A 26,006-nucleotide genomic window follows, 5' to 3' on the forward strand; every position below is an offset into this window, starting at 1 on the left:
AGTACATGATGAGCTCAAACCCATTTCTGCTCTCTTTCTGAGATGCTCCAAGTGCTTCTTCTAAAAGTAAACCTAAAATTCAATGGTGTTTATGTTCAACCACTGAGAGTCTGCGTAAGGTTATCAACAGAGGGGAAAACATACGTTTCACCCTGAAAGTCGACAATCCCGGCTCATTTTATATCGGACATACGGCCATTAAATACTTAACGTTTTTATACCGGTAGAAAATGTCTGAGTCGGTTTGAAGGTCAGTGTACTGGATAAAAGATATAAGCTTATTCTCAGCTCATAGTGGCTTTTACACAAAGAAAGTGTTTACACAAGGTTCGAGGAATAACTCCTGTGTTTTTAGGCATACTGTTTACACGAGCTAACAGATACCTAGGATATATTGGCTAGTGTCGCTGACAACAAACTGAAAGAGGAAAGCCATTTCCTCGTACTGAGAACAAGGCCAATTACACACTCCAACTCTCCATGGATGTCTGGGATTCTTTGGGATTTTGAACTCTTGATTTCCCGACAACAGCATGAGTGCTCAGACCATTCAGCCACTCTGGAGCCGTTTGTTTTTATTGTTATTGCTATTTGCTTGCTGTGGGTTTTCAACCTTTGACCTTTTTCAAAGCCTGGAATCTCAAGACCCTTGCCATTGTAAAGCGATTACCAGCTTGAGCCGTTCATTAGTACAGTCTGGATGTAACTCCTGTGGTTCGGCTCAGCTACACGGCATCCGAATTACGGCAATGCCGAACGATTCGTTCTTCCCTGTAACGTAGAAGACGATTAGGAGATTTGAGGTGTAATGAGCTGCTTCAGAAACGCTACAGATTTCTCACATTTCCCTGTTATACTGCATTTCCATCCTGGGAAAGTTGGAGAGAAAGCACTCAGCAGGTAATAGTGGTAGACTGTGAGGTTTCAGCACCTGCTCATATATCTGAAATCCCTCTTATTTCATCCCAGACCCTTCACACTCACTCACCCCATCTCCACTAGCCGACCCTGGCACTGTTCCAGGTCTGCAGCTTTCCTTACTTCAAGAAAGGCTACACAGCAGAGATATATTCACTCATGGCCAAAAAAGCACAGGCCCTTTAGCTTATAATGGACCGGGAATAAAACATGAGCCATATTGTTTCAGTTAAGAGGAAATGGCCTGATTTCTTGAATTTAACATTTCCCCTTATCATTTCCCCTTTAGCAGTATTTAATGACTTCCACAGGTTGGTTGCTCCAATCAGTTCAATCAGTTAAATAGTTCTATCCATTAAGTGAATTAAATCCATATTATAAAACAGATAATGAATTTGAAGTCGTAAAATCTTCGATGTATTCACGCCCGTATACTGTACCGTAGACTATGTTGTGTTACGCTACACTCGTTCTCTCTATGGAATACCCTTCGGTTTTGTCTGTTACAGTACGTATGTTGCTTAGCAACGTCACGTCACCGCTAACGTGCTACATGACTCAACAGAAGAATTAGTTAAAACAGTGAACACGGTGATTTTTGTCATGCGTAAGAGATTATAAAGGGATTTACAGTAACACCCATATCTCTGATACGATCACTGTCGTGGATTATTACTTTATTGCACCACAGTGTGTTCACCACACCAAAGACTTTCAGAGCACAGAAATGTTCAAAATTGTCTCTCTATGGAAGCCAGGATATTTGTCAGTTGCTAACAAGCACCTCGCACCGATATCGATCATGGCCAAACAGTTCATCTCCTCACCTTAAAAACTCGCCCATACATTTTTACTCATAACACACTGAGCTAAATAAACATTAACAGCAGACAGGCAGCATTATAGATATTTATATATATATATATATCAATCATTCTCGCTCTCTCTCATTCACTTTTCTTTCCCCACCAACCAGCCTGTCTTTCTTCGCTCATGTTTCCAGACCAAATCGTTCCGAAGCCGATCCCTTTTCACTAAACAAGACTAAACACAGGACACCTGAGCAGGCTTTCATCTGAAATTGCACTTAGCTGTGTTGGGAATCATTATTACTTCTTTTTTTGTCTCTGCTTAGATTATTTTGATGTAGTTACTGACGAATTGCATTGAATTTGCCATCATTTCATTTTGAATGTGCAGAGCCTTTTCTTTTTTTCTGCATCAATCTCTTTATTTTATGTCCTTTATTCATCATTTCCTATCTTTACCTTTCTTTTCTGCTTCAATCTCTTCCTTTCCTGTTCTTTATTCTTCCTTTCCTTTCATTTCCTTTCCTTTCCTTTCCTTTCATTTCCTTTCTTTTATTTTCCTTTCTTTTCCTTTCCTTTCCTTTCATTTCCTTTCCTTTCTTTTTCTTTCCTTTCCTTTCCTTTCTTTTCCTTTCTTCTCCTTTTCATTTCTTTTCCTTTCATTTCTTTTCTTTTCTTTTCCTTTCTTTTCCTTACCTTTCTTTTCTTCTCCTTTTCATTTCCTTTCTTTTCTTTTCCTTTCTTTTCCTTTCCTTTCCTTTCATTCCCTTTCCTTTCCTTTCTTTTTCTTTCCTTTCCTTTCCTTTCCTTTCTTTTCCTTTCTTCTCCTTTTCATTTCCTTTCTTTTCTTTTCTTTTCTTTTCCTTTCTTTTCCTTACCTTTCTTTTCTTATACCTTTTCGTTCTTTTTCGTTCTTTGTTCTTTTCTTTTTCTTTCTTTTCTTATACCTTTCTTTTCTTTCTTCTTTTCTTCCTTCTTTCTTCTTTCTTTTCTTCTTTCTTTCTTTCTTTCCTTTCTTCTTTCCTTTCCTTTCTTTCCTTTCTTCCTCCATTCCTTATTCCTCTTTCCTTTCCTTCATTTTCCTTTCCTTTCCTCATTCCTTCATTTCCTTCCCATTCCTTTCTTTTTCTCTCTTTCTTTCTTCTTTCCTTTTTTCATTTCCTTTCTTTTCTTTTCTTTTCTTTTCTTTTCTTTTCCTTTCTTTTCCTTACCTTTCTTTTCTTCTCCTTTTCATTTCCTTTCTTTTCTTTTCCTTTCTTTTCCTTTCCTTTCTTTTCTTCTCCTTTTCATTTCCTTTCTTTTCTTTTCCTTTCTTTTCCTTTCCTTTCCTTTCCTTTCCTTTCCTTTCCTTTCCTTTCCTTTCCTTTCCTTTCCTTTCCCTTTCTGCATTCATTACTTCCTTTCCTTTCCTTTCCTTTCCTTTCCTTTCCTTTCCTTTCCTTTCCTTTCCTTTCCTTTCCTTTCCTATCTGCTTAGAAATGTTCAGCAGATATATGTTTATCATGTGGTGGAGCAGGAATGACAAAAAGTTTCTGGACTTTGGAAGATCTTTGGACATCGAATACATTTTTTGACTGTGTGACTACAGTTTTAAACAGTGCATGTTCTTATTAAGCATTAACGAATGTCTTGTGCTCTCTTCTACACGGCCCGACGACAGAGAAGTCATTCGCGTCACTCTCCAGGAACCTTACTTGCGGTATGTTTCGTCTCAAATCCGTCTTCATGCTCTATGTTGAAAACTTTTTTCCTTAATACCTGCATGGTATTTATTACTAGGCCTGTTGTTAAACACACGGGTTTAAATTAGAAGCAGTAAGTTGAACCTGTTGTTAAGTGGGTTTTAAGGATTAAGTGATTCAGACAGATTGTCTTTTAAAGCATGAAATCAAAGAGACATGACAGATAACATGTTCCAGAGAGGATGGCTTACCTTTAATCGTCGCAGACTGACGCTACACCTTAAGCACCGCGGCTGAAGGCACTATGTTGTTAAACACTTGGACATAATTGACAGAGATTTCTATCGAACTTAAGCAGCTGTAGCAGATGCAACAGTCTTTACATTTAATACATTAACCTTGAGGCTTGCAGTAGGATTTGCCAGCTGTTTTTTGTCCCATCAGCAGAGGGCAATCTAGAGTCTCTCGGTTGACAGGCTTGAGTCTCACCGCATGCTGAAAACATTTCTACAGCACTTCAGTGTTTCAACAAGGTTTTTTTTGTTCCTTAGCCGATTCCTGATTCCCCCCTGAGGCGATCGGTGTCCACCTTTTCCTCACAGCGTCCTCCGGAGGTTACTGTGAACGATTACATTCTGGAGAAGCCTGCACAAGAGAGACCGCATCACCATCATCATCATCACCGCTGCCATCACCGAAAAGACAGAGAGAAGAAGCAGAGGTCGCTGGATAGGTCACCTGGTGGACAACCTAATAGTACAGGTGGTCAGTGAAGATACATGTTTAACAACCACACAGAAACACACTCGCAAACACTGTGTTTTTGTCATGTAAAGCAAATGGCCTCTCACTTCTTTTATTGCTCTTGTGCCATTTCACCATTTATCTGTGCACCTTGTCTGTCTTTCATTTTTATTTCTTATTTTTCTCGTCCTCATTTTGTTCTTGTCTTTCCTTTCCTTTCTTTTCCTTTCCGCTTCTATCTCTTTCTTTCATTTCCTTTCCTTTCCTTCCTTTCTTTTCCTTTCCACCTCTATCTCTTTCATTCATTCCTTTCCTGTCCTTTCCTTTCATTTCATTTCATTTCCTTTTCCTTTCTGCATTCATTACATTTACATTTACAGCATTTGGCAGACGCCTTATCCAGAGCGACGTACATAAGTGCTTAAATCTCTAACATTGAATACATTAATGCTGGTTCACTAGGTTACATACTTAAGATGCCATGAGTTTAAAACATTTGTTCAAAGTTACAATGAAAAAGTCTCAAAGTTTTTTGTTTTTTTTAATGCAAAAGATAAGGAAAGAAGTGCTAGTTGAAGTGTTTCCTGAATAAGTAGGTCTTCAACCGCCGCTTGAAAATAGCCAGTGACTCAGCTGTCCGGACCCCTAGGGGAAGTTCATTCCACCACCTCGGTGCCAGAACAGAGAAGAGTCTTGTAGTATACTTGCTTCTTACCCTGAGAGATGGTGGAACCAGTCGAGCAGTGCTGGTAGAGCGGAGGGTGCGGGGTGCAGTGCGAGGAATGATGAGGGCTTTGAGGTAAGAGGGAGCTGGTCCATTTTTGGCTTTGTAGGCCAGCATCAGTGTTTTGAATCGGATGCATGCAGCTACCGGAAGCCAGTGGAGGGATCGCAGCAGCGGGGTGGTATGTGAGAAAGGATTACTTCCTCATTACTTCCTTTCCTTTTGTTTCCTTTCCTTTCTGCAAACATTACTTCCTTTCCTTTCCTTTCCTTTAATGTCCTTTCTGTGTTCATTACTTCCTTTTCTTTTCTTTCCTTTCTTTTCCTTTCCTTTTCCTTTCTGCATTCATTACTGTACTTCCTTTCCTCTCCTCTCCTTTCCTTTCCTTTCTGGACACATTACTTCCTTCCTTTTCCTTTCCTTGCCTGTCCTGTCCTTTGTGTCAATCTCTTCCTTTCCTGTCCTTTTTGCTTCCACCTTTTCCCTTCCTTTCCTTTCCTTTCCTTTCCTTTCCTTTCCTTTCCTTTCCTTTTCCTTTCTGCATTCATTACTGTACTTCCTTTCCTTTCCTTTTCCTTTCTGCATTCATTACTGTACTTCCTTTCCTCTCCTCTCCTTTCCTTTCCTTTACTCATTACTTCCCTCCTTTTCCTTTACTTGCCTGTCCTGTCCTGTCCTTTCTGTGTCAATCTCTTCCTTTCCTGTCCTTTTTGCTTCCACCTTTTCCTTTCCTTTCCTTTCCTTTCCTTTCCTTTCCTTTCCTTTCCTTTCCTTTCCTTTCCATTCCTTTCCTTTCCTTTCCTTTTCCTTTCTGCATTCATTACTGTACTTCCTTTCCTTTCCTTTCAATTTCTGTTTCTATCTCTTCCTTTCCTTTCCTTTTCACACACAGACACAATGTAATATCTATGTAATATCCTATGAGAGGTAAGGGATCACTTTAGTTGTGAGATGTTTGTGTGGATCGGACCAGGATCCAGGATATCACCTTCACCTCTCCACCCGGGTGTTGAAAACTGATCTAAATTGTTATATTGTTACAGCTGAAAGACTTCTTCTTGTTAGGATTTGTAAGGTTCATCATTCACATACATTTAGTATTCATGTTTGAATTTTTAAAACTTAGGATTATCTTTAAAAAAAAAAAAAAAAAAAAAAAGCTCAGGACTTCACCATGCACTTGTACAGACCTGAGCCAGAGCCGATGTCTTTGGGAGCTTCGGCACGCAGCTGGCATCCATTAGCCAGATAAAAGGCTCTGACTGACGCACCGCACACCCTGTGACCTGCTAATTTATCGCTGTATCACAGCAGGCCAGTCGTGGGTAAAAATGTCAGAACACACTGAAAGAAAAAAAAGTACAAGAGCCACAAGACTGGTGTGTGTGAGGAATGTGGAATTCTGGAGGGGAGGAGACGCGAGGACGTCCTTTTGATGTGTAGGGAAAGTGATGGATCAGACGTGTAGTGCAGGACATCGTATGGTCCGTTTCAAGGCCGAAGCCTTTAAGGGGCTCTTAGTGCTGTAGCTTGATTAAGATTGATTAAACTGGGAGTGGATTTCATTTACAGATGTTTCTGTACTTTGCTGTACTGATGTTTTATACAGTATCTCAGCACCTTATTCTCAGAAGAGGAATAAAAATTCTAAATGGGACATTATGTGGTAGTGACTTAACCGTACATGTACTGTACTGTAGCTCCTTTTATTTCTATTTCTGTTGGGATGAGCTTTATCTATAAATCCTCCTTTCATTTTATTTTTTTTAATAATTAAATTCAGGAAATGGGGGGGCACGGTGGCTTAGTGGTTAGCACGTTTGCCTCACACCTCCGGGGTTGGGGGTTCGATTCCCGCCTCCACCTTGTGTGTGTGGAGTTTGCATGTTCTCCCCGTGCCTCGGGGGTTTCCTCCGTGTACTCCGGTTTCCTCCCCCAGTTCAAAGACATGCGTGGTAGGTCCGTAGTGTGTGAGTGTGTGAGTGAATGAGAGAGTGTGTGTGTGTGCCCTGCGATGGGTTGTCACTCCGTCCAGGGTGTATCCTGCCTCGATGCCCGATGTACAGTAAGTCACTCTGGATAAGAGTGTCTGCTAAATGCTGTAAATGTAAATGTAAATGATGCCTGAGGCTCATTTAAAACGAATAGAAAACGAATGAATAAATGAATGGATAAAATTCGGGAAATATCTTGTGTATTATTGCAAAGCAATCTGGAATACAAAACACACTCGCTATCGATTATCTGTGCGTTTGTATGCTTTTGAGGAACGGTGTTCTTATACTGTACATTAATAATGAGAAAATAAACACCGGCTCAGCTTTTAATCGTCTTAGAGATTTTTTTTTATCTCTTATTTTTTATCTGCTGACGTTGGCATCGTGTCTCGTTTTCAGGCACAGCGGCTGACTCTGCGGGAAACTCCTCATTTCAGGAGAGAGGGCAAGACCGAGGCCGTTCCCACGAAAGGAAACACCATTCGTCGGCAGCGGAGAAGCAACGCTACTACTCGTGCGATCGCTACGGCAGTCGAGAGCATTTTCCCACCAAACCAGCGCCAGCCAGCTGTGCCACCTCACCCGGAGAGGCTCAGGAGACCACCTTCACCAAGCAGGTGGGACTCAAAGCTAAGCAGACGAGTTGAGGCTGATATACATACAGTAACATACCCAACGTACTGTATGAGAGTCTGAGATCATCTTGAAAGTATCTTATGAAAGATTTCATTTCCAAATTGCTCAAGTTGTAATTAAACAGTTGAAAGAACAATGTCAGGACTATCGCATGGCTTTGGTCATGTATTTTTACGTGTGAAGAAATTATTCCAGTGCAGTGAAATTCCTCCAAAGCATCATTGCGTGATTTACGATTCTCAGCGCACCAAACGGTCGGATCAGACAGGCGAGTCCTTACAAGTTGTTGCACACGCACTTCCGTATTGTTTGTTTTCCAGATCCTGCGGTGGCTTTTATTCTGCATATCAACAGCGTGTCCTTTATTAGTCTGTATGACCATGTTTTTCTTTATCCTGTATATCAGTGAAACTCTTCTTCTCTTTTCTCCTAGTGCAACCACTCATGGCCTTTCACTTCTTTTTTCTGCTCTTTTCTTCTTCACCATTTATCTGTGTGTCTTTCCATTCTCTATATTTTCTGTCCTCGTGGCAATGTCTTCTTTGTCTTTGTGTATATTTTGTCTTTGTTTTTGCTTTTCTTTTCTTTCATTTTTTGCTTTCTGCTCTTCCTTTCCTTTCCCTTTCCTTTCCTCCTTCATTGTTTCTATCTTTTCCTTTTCTCTGTATCCATCCTTTCCTTCCTCACCACGGCTCCTTAACTATTTGATCCATTTTTACACATTACCTTCATCGTTTTATTGTTTTGATTTGCTTGTTAAATTTTCATCTAGGGCAGTGGTTGGGCTAAAGGGAGCCTGGTGTTGTTGAGTTCGGGCTCGAGCACGCCCAGCCGCTGGCGCAGGCAGCTGCCCCAGACGCCCGTGACCCCTCGCCCAGCGGTGACCTACAGGACTGCCAACTCCTCCCCTGTGTCCTCTGCAGTCGCCCAGAACACCCTCCCTCCCCCGAGCCCCGTAATGCGCATCAGCTCTGAGCCGTACCTCCGGCCCCAGACAACGCTGCCGAGCCCACAGCAGATCGTGACGCTCCCGACGCTATCCCAGCATTCCCTGCTCGGTATGCCCAATGGGTACCATTACATTATGGGCATGGGCACTGGCGGCAGCAGCGACAACATCCAGCGTTACTACCCTGAAGCAGAGAAGGAAGAATGGTGCTAGTACGGCTTTAACACACACACACACACACACACACACACACACACACACACACACACACACATAACTCTGCTGATGATGCTCATTGTGTTTTTCTTTTTCTTGTAAAAAAAAAATTTTGATGAGTTTTATCATCTCGACATGTGTATGTGGACAGCTTTCGTTTTTGCAGAGAGGGAAAACCTGCAGACTGCTTTTTCATGTATTTTAATCGCGATCTCACTGGGCTCGAAATTCTGCCTTTATGATAAATGATAAAGACAAGTTAGATCGAAGTTTCTGCTCTCAACTCCCTGCCTTTGTGAGAGAGGTCACGGTGGGAACGATGGACAACCACAACAACAACAACACAAAAAACATCTGGGAAAACAGTGACCTGTAGAGCTCAAGCAACATTTCACAATCTTACGGCCAGCGGGCTGCGTCTCTAGACGCAAATCCCTATGAAACCCTGGCCTTTTACTATATATGTATATATACTATACTATATACGGTATATATATATAAAACGACCTTGTTTTGAAAAATGCAAAGAGGAAAATCTCACTGAAATGTTGCTAAGAACATTTCATTTTGTGTTTTCCATCTCTGGGAAAGCAGAACCGTTCCTATGGGCTATGTACACGCACACACACTTACTGTACATGTTACACACACAAAGATTTATTTAACACTCTCCATGAAGGTTATAAGGATTATTTTGCTGCTGATGACCATTCCTAGCCTACGTCACTCGGTGTGATGTCGAAATGTTGAGGAACTGGTTAAAAAAAAAAAAGTCATTTCTTTTCTAAATTAGATATTTTATCTATTCATTAGGTGCATTATTATTATTATTATTATTATTATTATTATTATTATTATTATTATTATTATTATTATTATTATTCCTTTTATTATTATTATTATTTTGTATTATATTATATTGTAAAGATACAATGGTGTTTTCCGTGAATCGCTTACAGTTTTATCATCTTGTCAGGACTACCATTTCTTACAGACTGCTCCAGACATTCTTACAAAGTGCCTAACCTTTTGACCTTTTGAATATATCGTAGTAATTAAGCGACCTCGGACTTTTTTTAGCGTATCAGGACGCGGCAGAAAGGAGGACTGACTGAAGAAGCTCTGGGTTTTGTGGAACTACAAGGTGTTACGACTGCAGGCCTTAATCAGGAAGCAAATGAAACTGTATGTTCGATTTTTCTGTTTATTTCATTCACTTTCTTTCAACGGAAGTGACCATAGTATAATTGTGTTTTATTTGTTTGTTTTTTGTTTTTTTTTTGTTTTGTTTTTCCTTCTTACATTTGTAGTATGTTATTATGGGTGAGGGTGGAACTTTTTTAAATTCAGATGCAAAATATTACTTAGGATGAAATCTAAAAAAAAAAATGTAAGTAGTCATGTAATACTACTTTACACAACATACAGTAACCACAATTTCATGTTTTTTTTTTTTAAATGACCAGGTTGATAATGTTAATTGTTTGGGTAAAGGAAAAGCAGCAAAAAACAAAACAAAAAACAAGCCACCTTTGTGATGTTTAGCTTTAGAGTCGGATCCCCGGGTCGATGTTGAGACCTTTTGAAAAGAGTTGTACCACTTTTCCACATAATATCCCTTCACGTTTGGACAAATCTTAATGAAGTAATTTTCCTAACGAGCCTGTAAACGCTCTCACTCTCATGTTTTGGCTGAACAGACTGAAAAGCTCGTCGTAGCTAATTTAATACGATAGCATACTGCACGCTAGTCGGCTCGTTAAATGCGTTAAGCGAGCACACAGTAGATCGTTCATTTTGACCGAGCGCTGCCGAGTTCACGACCGTTGGCGAGTGGATGTGGTCGTGACAGATTTTATGCAAATGAAGAGCAATTAGTGCAGCGACTATCAGTGGGAATGAAGACGCTAGGGCACACGCTGCTCCTCCTTCATCTCGTAGGATACAATGCAGCTATACACACTGGTGAACTTTATATACAAACGTCAAATCTCCCTCTCTAATATTTCACTTCAGCTGCAGGTAAACTGATTTAGAATACCAGTTGTTCCTCCCACTGATAAACGTTATTACTATGATAGTAGTAATAACTATGACGTTATAACAGTAGTAGGAACGCGTACCGATGACTTCGTAGTGCAGCGACTATCACAGTATCTGTGAACTTAGACAGCTTAAGTGAAACGAATCAATGCGGAAATAATTTTATTGGCTAACAAAGTTTTACATCATTTGTTAGACCTTTTTATCTCGTCACTAGTCACTTCGGGACGAGGTGTGCTGTTGCTGTTGGCTGTTTGTACCGCAGATATTATCGGTATGTTATTCCAGCCTGGATAACGTCGTAATTATAGAAACAGTGTGTTCCTGATTCAGAATATATGCTAATTAATCCGGTTAGTTAAAAACCTGTTAACTGTCAGCCGATACTTCCTTTATCTGTTTGTTGAACCTACTGTGAATTCAAATGAAATAAAAAAAAACAGCCAGGACATGAAATCTGCTTGTCCCAGGAGCCTGGATTAATGATTTGTCCACCCCTTGTCCTTCCACGTGGTACTCTACTGGCTCTAACTGACCTGCTGCCAGATGTTCAGCTGGATATCCAGCTGTTGTAGCTGTGATGGCTGAGAACCAAACAAAGTAGCTTTGCAGAAGCTGCACAAAAGATAACATCCAGTACTAGAGTAATTGCTTAGGTGGCTGTCATTAAAAAAAGGTGTAAGTTACATGGCTTACGGAGATCAAATCTATCCGATAAACTTCATGAGGGGAAGAAAAATGTCACATGAGTGTTTGAGCACCATTTTCCTTTTGTAGCACTGCACAACTTGGTGTCCATTTAGCTGCTTAGCATGCAGTAAGTAACAGGGGCCGGGGCCCTGTGACGCCTCGATTATTGAGACGACAGGATTTTGATCGAAGATAAGTACTTTTGTTTTAAAGTAGGGCTATGCAACATGAAGACACTTTTGAAGAAAAAAAAGGGGAAAAAAAAGAAAAAAAAAGGAAACATCATTCATTCTGTAGCTTTATCTCCTGGGGATGTCCAGATTCAGCCTTCCGCATGATCGTGACCAAATCTTTTCTATTTAAAAAAAAAGGACTAAAATGTATGAAATATATATATTTTAGAATGCATAAAGGCACAACGATTAACTAAGCGGACGTCAGTAACGTCTTTGAAAGAAAAAAAATACAAAAAAAAAAAAAAACTGCAATGTATCTGCATGCATCAGAGTTACACACAGAGTTGGACGGTAAAAAGCAGAGCGGGTGTTTTGAATAGTGCATATTTTTATATATAGCCACTCTTTAACGGCTGTGACGAAACTGTTCCGATAAAACAAAAAGTCGTCACCGTTTTCATGCTGAAGTATAAAAAACATCTTTGCACTCCTGATACATCTGTTGTCCTTCAGCACGCTGCCACCGTGGCTTTAAACCGTAGTCTATATTTAATCCACTTCCTCCATACCTGCAGTTTTATCTCTACCGAAGACAAACTTCACAGCCATCCCCAAATCTTTCAACCATTTTTTTTCTTTCTTTTTTGCCAAACCAGAAATTTGCACCCCGTCCTTTTCTGCACATCTTGTTTAATGTGGCTGTTCTCTTTGGGGGAATAAAGTAATGTTTGCATGGTCTGACGATGTACGTGCATGTTGAACTACGCATTGTTTATCTTCATACTTTTTGATACGGTGTATTCTTTCTCGGTTCTGTTTTTAAAAATGACATTTGATATAAACTAAGGGGTTTGTTGAGGCAAAAATAAATAAATAAAGAAAGAAAAAAAAAGAAATTTCTATATAAACTCAGTATTGACAATTGTGCACAGCTCCTCCAGTGAGACAGAGCTGGAACAAATGCCCTTTATTTGGATTCTATGTCTCACTTGTTTGTTGCCTGATTTCTGTTCAAATGGCCAGACTTTGAATTCTGCAGTTGTTTCTACCTTAATATTTTGTATGAAGCAAAGTCCTTGAATTAAAAAAAGGAAAACAGACTGTTTTGAGTTCTCCTTGCTGTTCTATATACAAGTAGATTAGTTTAACAATATATTATTTTCTGATGGTGTGTGTATATGAATGTCATTTTGTGTTTCTCAATTTTGAGCTTGTGAGTAAACATTAAAAACAACAACAAAAAAACAAAACAATCAGGATTCAAGAACAACATATTTAGGAAGCCCAGGAAAATATAGCAATTTTTTTTTTGATAGAAAAACATCTAAAAATGTCAAATGTTTCCTTTGAGTTTTCTGTTTCTCTTCTCCTGAAAACTTACAGTAGGTGGACTGAAGATGCTACATAAAGATACCACATTGCTCCTAGGCATGAGAGATTGTGTGAATGTTTGTGTGCATTGTGTCTTATGATAGACTGACTTCTTGTCCAGCGTGTGTTGCTGCCTCACTCCTGGAGTTCCTATAAGCTCCAGGTTCAATGTTTCTTAGACCAGGACAGGTGGTTACTGATGTATTTTCATTCATTCATTCATTTTCTACCGCTTATCTGAACTTCTCGGGTCACGGGGAGCCTGTGCCTATCTCAGGCGTCATCGGGCATCAAGGCAGGATACACCCTGTACGGAGTGCCAACCCATCGCAGGGCACACACACACTCTCATTCACTCACACACTATGGACAATTTTACAGAGATGCCAATCAACCTACCATGCATGTATTTGTACCAGGGGAGGAAACCGGAGTACCCGGAGGAAACCCCCGAGGCACGGGGAGAACATGCAAACTCCAGGCGGAGGCGGGAATCGAACCCCCAGCCCTGGAGGTGTGAGGCAAACGTTCTAACCACTAAGCCACCGTGCCCCTCCTGAAGTATTTTGTTTTTAAAAATATATTTCATTTATTTATTTGTTTATTTATTTTATGTAACTATATATAATTACTTTTAAATACAGATTATGTATTTGTATAATTATACTGCATTGTTTTCAGTTCTTATATCGAATAATTTTGTATATTATTATAAGATTTGAGATAAACAGATTTCTTACTACGTATAGTTTAGAAGAAATCCGATTGGTTGTTGCCTGATAAGTGGGCGGAGCTTTATTGTCCCTATAGTAAAGTGTGCACTTGCCAAGCAAATGTTCTAAAGCGGACCAGACCTGCAGGACGGATGGCACACACACACACACACACACACACACACACACACACACACACACACACACACACACACACACACACACACATACACACACACACACACACACACACACACCACACACACACGGATACACACATTCACTGCTCCTTTAGAGTTTCCCCATCAAACCATTATGGATCTTGTTTGAATGGAATTTTTTGATCAGTAAGCAGATTGATTTTAATGAAAGTGAAAGTGAGCTGTTTTTATTTTGTTACTCGATGTGAAGCCAGAATCAGGTGGGATTGCTGTCTCATATAAAGATGTGTTTAAGAAGATTTCTGACACTTGTCATCTTCACCATTGGGGTCAGTGCATTTCATGCAGATTGGACAGAAATGGGATCTGGGATTCAAGAGCCAGGTAAGAGTTAAATTTTATTATTTAATTCCATAAACTTTTGTTTGTTTGTTTGTTTTTATTGAATACATTTGTATGATTTCTAAAACACTTTAGAGTTATCCCTTTATTTTGACATCTCATTGTTCACCATGTAGGTCAATAATGCAGTAATGGTTTAAAGCTCTTGGGTTTTATTTTTATTTTATAACTTTATGTTTAAGGTTGAAGTGAGATGCAGTACCGCAATACGCCACAGGGGGCCGCCAAACTTTTGTGTATAATACTAATATCACCACGACATGTATTTTAAATACAATTTATGTTAATCTACTATTCTTGTGATTTGCTCATAACAGCAATGTAGTTTTTTAAACATTCACCAAACATGTGCATATAAATAATAATCATTTGTTATGTTATAAAGGATATAATACTTGACTTTATAGTACGCTGTTGTGTTTAAAGGTGTTTCAACTAACACTTTCATATTTCTTTTAAATATTACCTTGATAAACTTAACAAAGTGAAAGATCTATACAGTTCTCATTGCATTTATTTTGAACAGTTAACCAGTCACTGTATCTTTAAGGACAGTAATGCTAGTCATACCTTAAGGTAACGCCTTGTATATGTTTATTAAGAGAACTTAAAAGATAAACTGTACAATCGGAGGAACCACCTTGATGATCCAGGATACAGCCGAGCTAAACAAGTGCAAACCTTCACTGCCTTCGTAACTACCAGAAGGAAAACTGACTACAGTTACCTCTCATGTTAACTGATACACTGTCAGTAGCTTCAGCCAAGAGCAAACCACAGGCATGATGTTAACACTCATGAGCTGGGATTTCCCACAATTTCAGAATGACATAATCTGGGTTGTCTTTAAATAATGTCCATGTGTAGAGTGTAAAAAAAAATCAAGTTTAATTCCATAATAGAGCTTATGTTACAATAAGTTCCCAAGGGCTCTATTTCAGCCAGCTGCCCTGCTGAACTGGGGCAAGTATGACACCAGATTGAGAACAGCAGGTGAAATGGAGAACATTGTGAATCAAACTCGTGGATCTGCAAAAGTCATTCCTAGAATGTATTACAGAGTGGGATGAAAATGTTATATTATATCAATCCATAAGATGGAATGCTTACTGTATTTTCTTTGCCAGTGGATTTGGGTGTGCTGTTTTTTACTTCTTGTCTGTAATCAGTCAGCCTTTAAGCAGACTTGACGAACACTTAACAGCATGCTTAGGGAATAAATCTATAATGTTTAAATATACTATACTAAAATCAGTCAACTGTGGTAATGGTATAAAAATGGAGGGAAGTCATTGCCTAATGGCTAGAGAGTTTGACTCATAACCCTAAGGTTGTGGGTTCGAGTCTCGGGCCGGCAATACCACGACTGCTCCGGGTGTGTGTTCACGGTGTGTGTGTGTTCACTGCTGGATGGGTTAAAATGCAGAGAACGAATTCTGAGTATGGGTCACCATATTTACCTGTATGTCACATCAAAAAAACAATAACATTGTATGAAGCTATGGATTAGATCATGAGATGACGATGGTGTACTGTATATTCTTCTCTATTCAGAGATTCATAAAGTGTCACATGAACTGTCCAGTCGAGGTTACTGTTTTCTTAGCTGTTCTTCTGACCCATACCAGAGAGTTTCTCAGGGATATAAATGAGTCAGTATTTCTAGAATTTACTCTAGGAATTTCATTGAAATTAGAGTTTGCAAAGTTGTTACCATAACAATAAGTTATTGTGTCTACAGTAACTTACGCAGGTATCAATATATACAGATAAAATGTGTGTAATTTTAAAACAGAGAAAATAAATATAGTGAGGTTTTCTGTAAGGGTTTTTTTTTGTAATGAGTCTCCAGTGTCACCTCTTTTTGTACCAGTGAGAAAAAAGTCTTCAGGACAGAAGGCTTTGAGGTTTTTTTGTTTTCTTGTAATGTGACAAGCTTTCATTTTTTGCATTATTAGCTTCAAGAGTGAGATTTTTTCACAGTGAGGGAGCTGTGTTGTTTCACAACATGGAATGGGATAAAGTATGGTGTGATTTACTTGTTGGAAAATTGCCCCCTTTTTTTATTTCATATATAATATACACTAAATGGCCAAAGGTTTGTGGACACCTGACCATCACACATATACATACCCATGAATCCCATTTCAGATGTGCTGTAATAATAGCTTCCACTTTTCTGGGCAGGTTTACCAGTGGATATTCGAGTGTGGCTGTGGGGAGCTCTGATCATTCAGCTACAATAATTAGATCAGACACTGATGATATTGAGGAGATCTGGCATGCACTCAGAGTTCCAGTTCAGCCCAAAGGTGTTTAGTGGGGTTGAGTTGGAGTCAGGGATCTGTTCAGGACAATCAAGTTCTTCCATTCCAACATTCTCAAACCGGGTCTCATGGATCTGGCTTTGTGCACAGGGACACTGTCATGCTGGAACCAGTTTGTGCCGCTAAGTTCCATGAAGGGAAATTTTACTACCACAGTATAGAAATCCTATAGACATCATATAGACATCCTATGCTTCTGTGTAAACATTGTGGAAACGTTGACTGATGGTCAGGTGTCCACAAAATTTTGGCCATATACTGAAGTGTACGAGGAGCACAAGAAATTGTGTTTCTGCAACATAAACAAAAAAACATTACATTTCTGTCCTTTAGCAGACATCCTTATCCAGAGTGACTATTTATTTCCATTTATACAAATTGAGGGTTAAGGGCCTTGCTCAGGGACCCTGCAATGGCAGCTTGGTGGACCTGGGATTTGAAATTATGACCTTCCGGTATGTAGTCCAACTCCTTAAACACTAGGCTACCAGGTTCCCCCACAATCTTGAATGATTTCAGTCATATTGTACCTCAGCTTGCACGTCTTGCATTAATGTCCATTTCCCTCTGTATTACATGTCAGCATTCAGCACTCATTTTGGCATGCTTTTAGTTTTTTTTTTTAATCATTACACCAAACTTGCCCTGTCATAATAATTACAGTGCAAATCCACAGCTGTGTTGCCTATATGATGTACTAGAATGGGCGACCCCCAAATTACACTCTCTGGAGAATAAGGTTAGGGTATATTTGTTCAGCTTCTATCCTGCTAATCTTTTAATTTGGACTTTGTATGAAAGAACCACCTTGTCTGTGGCAAAGTGGCACCCCCATCATCCAGAGCCAGACATGCAACGGTGATATGACAGGAGACATAATTAATGTTATCCCTGATTGATAACCATAATTCTGGTGTGCAGCCAAGGTAAAGCGTTTGGGCCAGGCCCTGCTGATTGTGCGTCTGGAGATCATTACAGTATAGACGGACAAGCACCGGCTGTCTCGCGTACAGACACAGAGACTGGAGCTAATCTGTTAAGAGTTATCTCCAGGCCTTGTATTGTTTCTTATCACACTAGTAGCCAAGGCATGGGGAGTTCTAGCCATTTCAAATTGTCTGCAAAATACACAGGTGACCTAAATCGAATGAAAGGGTTTGATAAAAGGCCAGTAAATAAGGCTCCATCAAGGATCCAAATGCAAAATATTGCCAACTAAATTATATTTTTCTTCTTAATGTTCTAAAAATATGTTTTGAAATGTAGAATCATTAATGTAGATGCACAGCAGTGAATGTTTAATGTTCCTCTATGATTACATTAAACAAAACTGATAGGCATACCTCAAGGCTCCAGTTTAGGTCTTTTTCCATATAGATTTTTGACATACAATGCTTTTTGGTGCTTATAAATTTTAGGTTATTGTGTTTTATATAATTTTATACAGGCCCGCTGACCAATCACAAAAATATGATTGGTCAAAAGATTTTGTTTGTAAGCTATGGGTCTGCAAAAAATCGAACACTTTGTGGAGTATTAGTTTATAATGCAGTCAAAATATTTTAATGCTAAACAATGTAGATATTTATTATATAATTATAATTAAATGTCATTGAATTTATAAATACAAATGAATTAAAATGAACCACAGAAGAGAAGTCTCCTATTAAGCAATAATTTAGTAAATACTGATTTAGTAAATATGCCTATAGCCTAACTCTTGGACTGGTTTACATACAATTCTAACATGTTTTACAAACTAATTATTTGCATGAAGAAATAATCTGGGCTGTCTCTTGTTCAGTAACTCTGTTAACTGAACCCCTCAGTTCCATCTTTCCTTTAAGTGGCCCTGACGCTGCAATGACTGGTGACAGGAATCTCCTCTTAAAGAGCTAGTGTCCTTCCAATCCAGATCATGTCCAGGCTCCAAGAACAACTCTTGGCAGTACTTTAGTCTGTGGTTAAGAGACAAGAGCCGTCCTGTTAGTTCTGAAGAAACCCTGAGGGGGTAAATCCCCCTGCATTTGCCACTCTCTTGCTATCAAGGATCTCTTCTAGTGTCCCTACCTTTTTGCTACTTTACCAGGAAGGTACAGCAAAGGAAATATTCTAGATAATAATCACTTTCTGAATAACCTTTTATAAGAAATGTTTAATCACTTGAATCAGGTATGTTACAGAAAAAAAAGCAGCTCTGTGAAATATACACAGCTAGTGGTTTGAGGTCCTGACCTGGCTGGTTCTCAAAAAAAAAACATTTAAAAAGCACAGCCATTATAAGTACTGAGGTTCATGCAAAGGAAACCCTTCTGCAAAGGAAATGACCTTTTCAGCCATTAATCTCAGCTCGGAATTGCCATCGCTCATACTCACTCGGATGATGGAGAGTAATTGCTTGTGATTTTGGAAGAAATATACAAGAGATATAGGAACAGCTCCTCAGATCATACCCTGCTGTAAGTATAAATGAAAAGATCAGAATAAAAACTAAAACCCTGAGGATGTGTAATAGACATGCCGTAATGTTGGAATAGTCTGGTTCGGTTAGGACCTGTAAAATGCATGCATCCCCAAGGAGAAACAACACAATGTGGGAGGTGTGTGTATCCGTTCCTAACGGTGTGTCAACACTGGGGGTCAAGTTCTATAAAAGGTTGTACAGTAGCTTTGCTCTTAGACAGATGCTGTTCTAGTCACACTTGATCTGGCTTTATCACAGGGGCTTTGGTCTTTTTTTAATCACGGTTACAGTTTAACTACAGTTTGGCAAACATTCATGGAAATACTTCTGCTTCATAAATGCAGTATAGTTTCTTCCTTATTCGAAGAGCATATATCCGTTTAGATCTTCACCTTAAAAACACACCCTTGTAAAACCCTTTCTTTAGGTGCCTACTGGACTCATTTATAAAACATTGTTTGCTAAGGTTTGTCATTGCCATAGTATATGATATTTATATAACCCTTGTGCAGACCTGGGGTCTATTTGACTGATACCGTTACTGACACTGACTGATACTGACAATGATACTGATACTGATATTGACACTGATACTGACACTGATACTGATACCGATACTGACTGATACTGACTGATACTGACAATGATACTGATACTGATATTGACACTGATACTGACACTGACACTGATACTGATACCGATACTGACTGATGCTGACAATGATACTGACACTAATACTGACACTGATACAGATACTGACAATGATACCGACACCAATACTGATACTGACACTGACATTGACAATGATATTGACACTGATACCGATACTGACACTGACTGATACTGACAATGATACTGATACTGACACTGATATTGACACTGATACTGACACTGACTGATACTGACAATGATACTGATACTGACAATGATACTGACACTGATATTGACAATGATGCTGACACTGATACTGACACTGATACTGACACTGATACTGACACTGACTGATACTGACAATGATACTGACAATGATACTGATACTGACACTGACACTGATACTGACACTGACACTGACTGATACTGACAATGATACTGATACTGATATTGACACTGATACTGACACTGATATTGACAATGATACTGACACTGATACTGATATTGACAATGGTACTGATACTGATACTGACACTGATACTGACACTGACTGATACTGACACTGATACTGATATTGACAATGATACTGATACTGATACTGATACCCATACCGATACTGACACTGACTGATACTGACAATGATACTGATACTGACACTGATACTGACACTGATACTGACACTGACTGATACTGACAATGATACTGATACTGACAATGATACTGATACTGACACTGATATTGACAATGATGCTGACACTGATACTGACACTGATACTGACACTGATACTGACACTGACTGATACTGACAATGATACTGACAATGATACTGATACTGACACTGACACTGACACTGATACTGACACTGACACTGACTGATACTGACAATGATACTGATACTGATATTGACACTGATACTGACACTGATATTGACAATGATACTGACACTGATACTGATATTGACAATGGTACTGATACTGATACTGACACTGATACTGACACTGACTGATACTGATACTGATACTGATACTGATACCCATACCGATACTGACACTGACTGATACTGACAATGATACTGATACTGACACTGATACTGACACTGATACTGACACTGATACTGACACTGACTGATACTGACACTGATATTGACAATGATACTGATACTGATACTGACAATGATATTGACACTGATACTGACACTGATTTATACTGACACTGATACTGATACTGATATTGACAATGATACTGACACTGATACTGACACTGATACTGATATTGACAATTATACTGATACCGATACTGACACTGACTGACACTGACAATGATACTGATACCGATATTGACACTGATACTGACAATGACACTGATACTGACACTGATATTGACAATGATACTGACAATGACACTGATATTGACACTGATATTGACAATGATACTGACAATGATACTGATATTGATATTGACAATGATACTCACACTGATACTAAAACTGACACTGATACTGATAGTGTGATGTGGTAGCTTAGTGGTTAAGTTATTGGGCTACCAATTGGAAGGTTGTAAGTTTGATCCTAGGACCACAAGGCTACCACCGCTGGGACCTGGAGAAAGGCCTTTAACCCTCAATTGCTCAGTTGTATAAAATAAGATAAAAACGTAAGATGCTCTGGATGTGCAAAAAAAGCCCTTTGCACTTCACCATGAATATAACCAAGTTGTTAGTAATATCAGTGTAGCTAAGCTTGAGCCATAGCTTCATGTTGTCAACATAGTTGTCTACAGAAACAGGTTATTGCTATGAGCCAGGCAAGACTTCATTAAGTATACATACAGTAAGTGTATCTCAGCCATCTATCATGAAGCTTATTACACCAATCTGTATCATTAATGTTGTGCACAATAGAACATAATGACCACTCTGGGGTTGTAATCTAAACCCTCAGAATAACACACAGAGATAAGCCCATAATAGGCACATTGAGATGTTTTTTAATAGCGGTTTAGTGTGTTTGTATTTGGCAGTGCTTGCTATACAAATCCATCAGTATGGAAATGAGATGTTCTGAAGCAGGAATACTAAAGTTCAGTGTTTTATAAGTTTTCCACATGAAGAAATCCCTGTCTTGCCTTTCTTTGTTACAATATTTAAAAAATAGTACACACACACACACACACACACACACACACACACACACACACACACACACACACACACACACACACACACACACACACAAAATGCTCCACTTCATATAGTCGATAAGAAATGTGACAGGCTCAAATCTGTATTTCACCCACTGTCCCTTAAAACAATCTTATTTAGCGCATGCTGAGTTACAGTCATGCCAGCAAAAAAAAAAGAAGTTTAACTACACTACCAGAGTGTAGAGAGATGCCTTCAATCATGGCTCAACCCATGGCTTGACGACAGATTCTGCTGGTGTTAAGTGCTGTAGTCTGTAGCGCACTACAACAGCCAACACTAACAGACTGTCACGTTCAAGTTAACCATCTTACTGATGACACACACCTGTTTACTATTCCGGACCACAGTACTGTACTGTATATAAGGTCACTTGTGAAGTAAATGCTGTGTTTCTGCTCCTGACTGCTGTTGTTTATTATTGTTCTGGTTTTTGGATGATTGCCAGTTTCTCCTTTTGTTTTGTCTTGCCTACTCTGTTTGACACACACCTGTGTTTTGGCTTTTGATCATGCCTGACATTTTAGATTTCTCTGTCTTTGCCCTAGGTAAAAGTTTTGTACGCTGGCATTTACCATATCTTCAAATTAGTGTAATATGTTGTAACATTTTCCCTCAACTCCTTACGAGTAAAAGCCACCAAAACACACTGGATATTAGATTATATGAAACACTGGATATTAGATCCTCTAGCCTTATTATATGATCTGACACTGAAAGACAAACAAACCCTAACCCAATAGACTTACAGTATGTTGCAACCATTAAAAGTGTTAAACAAAATGATTTCATACCTTAAATTGTCGTTAAAAAAATGAGCTCAGTTTTCAGATGAAGCCCATTGTGAAAGTCCATATCCTCACCTCTAGACACAGGCTGTACTGTAGGTATTGACTGAAAGAAGTACGGGGAGTGGAAATGAGATTCCTTATTAAGATTGCAAGGTTGCTGGTATTATTCTTTGTTATTGGTTGAGGATCTTGGCAATCTGGTAGAGCCTCAGAATTCAGAGGAATCAGTTGAGGTGGTTTGAGCACCTCACATGGATGACTTCTGGTCATCTTCCACTAGGCATGTCTCTGTTGACTGAGACCTTCAGGGAAGACTCTGGACCAACTGGATTTATTATATCTGAAAGTTGGCTTGGGATTGTGTGTGGATCTTGCAGGATTAGCTGGAAACTGTGGCTGGGGCTTCAGAACACAAAAATATGAATGACTGAATGGTGAATGTCAGAATGTTGCTAAAAAAGCATAAAATATTAACTTCATCCCTTGTGCTAACTGTAACTTCCAGAACCTTCCCTACAATTATACCTCTTTTAAATCATGCAAGAGACATAGCCCATGTTGACTGTTTAGTCATATAGCTCCTATTAGAATCTTCCTGTTTTTCTGTATGATTTTCCCCTCAAGCTTCTAATTTTCTTGCCAAGGTGATGTAAGATATACATTGTTGAACTTGGTCCAGAATAAGATACTCCTGGGATTGTGATTAGGCAAGTGTCCAGAAGACCTTTCATCACGCTTGTCAGCATGTGGACAACATGTGTGCTCAACACCCCTGGATTCATCCGGACCTGGAATCCACATTTTGCTGCTAACAATGTAGCCTATAGACAGAAAGCTGTGTCACCACCATGCCTTTTATACCCTGTCCAGAGTGACCTGAGTTGTCACCATATTGGAGTGGAAAGTATCTACAGGGCAGCAAGTGATTCTGACTTGAATCCAAGAAATGTTAGAAACGTCTGTCTCTGTTTTCAGTAATAATGAGCATGATTAAGCTGCATGCCACTACATTTCTCATGGCCCTGGATGTCCCAAACCCTCCAGTACAAAAATTGTATCATTGTAACATGTCTGATTTGGTATTTAGCTTTTATAGGCATCGATATATCCACAGTGGAGCAAGAAAAAAACAACACTTAAGCTTCTTGGAACTTAAGTTTTTCCCATAGACCAAGTATGTTGTGAAATCTGGATAAACAGATTATTGACGGTGATATTAAGTTGTAAATATCTGCCAGGCTGGATTCCCCATCCCTCTCTCTGAGGAACATTGCTAGTTCTCCATGACGATGTGTTTTCTGACATGAATCACGGTTTCCCAAAGGAATCTGGGCGAGAAACGAGAGCTGATTTCATATCCATGGTCATGTTGTCACATTTTTTTCGAAAATGCCTCTAGCAAATGTTGCTGCTTCTGGTATCTACAGGAATCATTTTGTCGGAATGTTTTTTTTTCCTGTGTTTTTTGCATTTGAGGCATTGGCATGTGCACATTTGTAGAGTTTGTGCACATGGGAAGAATTTTGTTTCTAGCTCTATATAGTCTGGCCTCTGATGATATACGTGAGCTTCACGGTAGGATTCCCAGAGTTAGGAGGAAATCTAATAGCTGATAAAATAAACATTGCCTCCCTCGCTGTATAATAAATGTTAGATTTCTCATATGTTAAAGAAATGTAATATATCTACAAACAGTTCCCTTGTCTTACTGCGATTAACTATTAGTAATGGCCAAACATAATGGAAATTTTATAAAATACATATTTTAAAAGCATGTTTTGAAAACCTAAGGGTATTTTAAAGATGCTTTTAAAATATGTATTTTATAAAATTTCCATTGTTTGGCCAAAGAAAACAAAGAAATGGTGCCTTCTACAAGAAAACACCATTTCTTTGTTTTTGTTTAAGAATATTAAGTCTCAGGACAGAAAAAGATTCATTCATTCATTAATTTTCTACCGCTTATCCTGTCACGGGGAGCCTGTGCCTATCTCAGGCATCATCGGGCATCACGGCAGGATACACCCTGGACGGGGCACACACTCTCATTCACTCACACACTCACACACTCTCATTCACTCACACACTCACACACTACGGACAATTTTCCGGAGATGCCAATCAACCTACCATGCATGTCTTTGGACCGGGGGAGGAAATCAGAGTACCCGGAGGAAACCCCTGAGGCACGGGGAGAACATGCAAACTCCACACACACAAGGTGGAGGCGGGAATCGAACCCCCAACCCTGGAGGTGTGAGGCAAACGTGCAACCACTAAGCCACTGTGCCCCCCCCCCCTCCACAGCAAAAGATGCAGCTTGATAAATTGTCCAGCAGAGCATCTGCTTACTGTACACTGTGAACTCACAGGGGATCTAAAGGTACAACTAATTAGTAAAGCATCAGTCAGCCATAGAGCTCTCAGGGTCCACTAACCTTTACAGGAAGTTCAAATATTAGAGAGCTAACAAATTTCCTTTATCTTTAACCTATATAAAGTGTGTCTAGGTTGAAATTAGTTAAATTCTTCAACATATTCATCAGAGAAATATGTACATTTTTGTTGCCTGTTTGTAAGCTCTTCTGTGGTAAAAGTGGTCAAAGTAAATCATTTTCTGTTGTCTTAATATTTAGCGAGACCTTTTTGTCATTTATTAAGACAAGCAACAAGTTAAAGAATAAAAAAACTGCTGTGTTGGCATTCACATTGCTGCCATGGTTTGGGTCAAGTACAGAGAACTGTCACTGGAAATCACTGTAAAGTTCTTGATGGAGAAATTTTTATCCTGATGGGTGTGATTTCGCCCAATCTGCCCATTATGGCCCCATCAGGACATAAAGGCACATAATAGTTTGATGTTGGAAGTATGAGTATGAGGTCTTAACCCAGTTGAACAGCTATGGGAGCATTTGGAGCAATATATTGACAGCACTCTCCACGATCATCTTCAAAAAACCTATCGAGGGAATTTTTTTTAAGAAAGTTCATCGCTACAGTACAGTTCTATGCTAATGCGCATTGAGGCTGTCATCGTGGCTTGTGATGGACCAGCATCCTACTAAAACCCTTTATATTGGTTTTTCACATCTTGTTGGTTGTTTTTTGTTACCTATATCCTGGATATCTTTGCTTGTTATACAGGTCACCCCTGGGGCAAAGAAGGTTAAGGACCTTGCACAAGAGCTCAACTGTTTTAGAAATGCTTGGACTTTTAACATTCTAGTTGGTAGCCCAAAGCTGTAATAGTTTTAAACTGTCACAGTTTCGATAGTTTTCTTAATGTTTGTACCTGTAGTTGTAGGACAGCAAGCCACATATAATAAATGCATGCTGATGACT

General features: G+C 39.2%; 2 protein-coding genes across 20 annotated transcripts in view; both read left to right on the top strand.

The window, feature by feature from the left end:
* Positions 1–12,684, top strand: part of cacna1ba (calcium channel, voltage-dependent, N type, alpha 1B subunit, a) — a 129,602-nt gene extending 116,918 nt beyond the window's left edge. For 13 of the 19 annotated variants that reach the window (XM_047818816.1, XM_047818815.1, XM_047818819.1 and 10 more), the window contains 4 exons: positions 3,388–3,426; positions 3,961–4,174; positions 7,274–7,491; positions 8,283–12,684. In XM_047818816.1, coding sequence (XP_047674772.1) covers positions 3,388–3,426; positions 3,961–4,174; positions 7,274–7,491; positions 8,283–8,672 — 861 coding nt within the window. In that variant the 3' untranslated portion in view covers positions 8,673–12,684. The remainder of the gene's footprint in view (positions 1–3,387; positions 3,427–3,960; positions 4,175–7,273; positions 7,492–8,282) is intronic. The other 6 variants (XM_047818817.1, XM_047818820.1, XM_047818823.1 and 3 more) reach the window with 2 other exon arrangements.
* A 1,136-nt stretch (positions 12,685–13,820) lies between these two features.
* Positions 13,821–26,006, top strand: part of si:dkey-61l1.4 (collagen alpha-1(I) chain) — a 63,436-nt gene continuing 51,250 nt past the window's right edge. Inside the window, exon 1 of the mRNA XM_027162710.2 lies at positions 13,821–14,213. Coding sequence (XP_027018511.2) covers positions 14,114–14,213 — 100 coding nt within the window. The 5' untranslated portion in view covers positions 13,821–14,113. The remainder of the gene's footprint in view (positions 14,214–26,006) is intronic.

The sequence above is a fragment of the Tachysurus fulvidraco genome, chromosome 9 (genome assembly GCF_022655615.1).
Source record: "Tachysurus fulvidraco isolate hzauxx_2018 chromosome 9, HZAU_PFXX_2.0, whole genome shotgun sequence".
Lineage (NCBI taxonomy): Eukaryota > Metazoa > Chordata > Actinopteri > Siluriformes > Bagridae > Tachysurus > Tachysurus fulvidraco.